Consider the following 686-nt stretch of genomic DNA (forward strand, 5'->3'; position numbering starts at 1 on the left):
CCGCTGCCCGCCGGGGCCGGCGCTGGCAGCCGGGCGGGCTGTGTTTTTGGGGAGCCGGGCGTTTTTTGTTTCCTTTTTCTTTTGTGGGGTGGACTCGCCCGGAGAAGGGAGCGTGCTTCCCTGCGAGCAGAGTTGTGCTGTGCGCGGAGGGAGGCTGCTCGCTCTCACGCCCTCCTCTCCCCCTCTCCCCGACCTTGCTCGGCGCAGCCACCCGGTTTACATTAAATCCTCCTTCTCCAGACAAATAAAGAAAGAACAGGGTATTTGCTTTACCATGACTTATGTGCAGTTTTCGCATCCAGGGGTAGATCTGGGGCTGTGAAGGCTGGGCTGTGCTTTGGTCGGTCGGGGCACTTGCCTGCTCGCTGCTTGCTGGAGTGTCTTCCTCAGTCCCAGACGAGGTGCCAACCCCGTCTCTGCTGATGTGCGTGTTGCTGCTGGAATTGGACGAAGTGCTGGTGGAGTTGGCGAGGGAGTTTTTCACCCCGTGGTGACTCTCGCTGACAGGCGAACCGGCCACGGCGGTGCAGGGCAGAGGGTCAGGGGGAGGCGAGTGGGAAGACGTCGCGGGCTGGTTGTACCTGGGCTCTGTCGAGGCAGAGGTGGTGTTGGCCGGGTAACTGCGGGGTCTCTCATTGGCACCAAAGTGGGTGGAAGCAGAGCGCCCGACGCTGAGGTCCATGCCA

General features: G+C 61.8%; 1 protein-coding gene across 1 annotated transcript in view; it reads right to left on the minus strand.

Moving 5' to 3' along the window:
• HOXA5 (homeobox A5) overlaps window positions 1-686 on the minus strand; it is a 2409-nt gene that overhangs the window by 1484 nt on the left and 239 nt on the right. Inside the window, exon 2 of the mRNA XM_010293875.1 lies at window positions 274-686. This exon is cut by the window's right edge and continues 29 nt beyond it. Within this exon, the coding sequence (XP_010292177.1) occupies window positions 274-686 (413 nt within the window). The remainder of the gene's footprint in view (window positions 1-273) is intronic.

Source organism: Phaethon lepturus, unplaced genomic scaffold, assembly GCF_000687285.1.
Source record: "Phaethon lepturus isolate BGI_N335 unplaced genomic scaffold, ASM68728v1 scaffold39690, whole genome shotgun sequence".
Lineage (NCBI taxonomy): Eukaryota > Metazoa > Chordata > Aves > Phaethontiformes > Phaethontidae > Phaethon > Phaethon lepturus.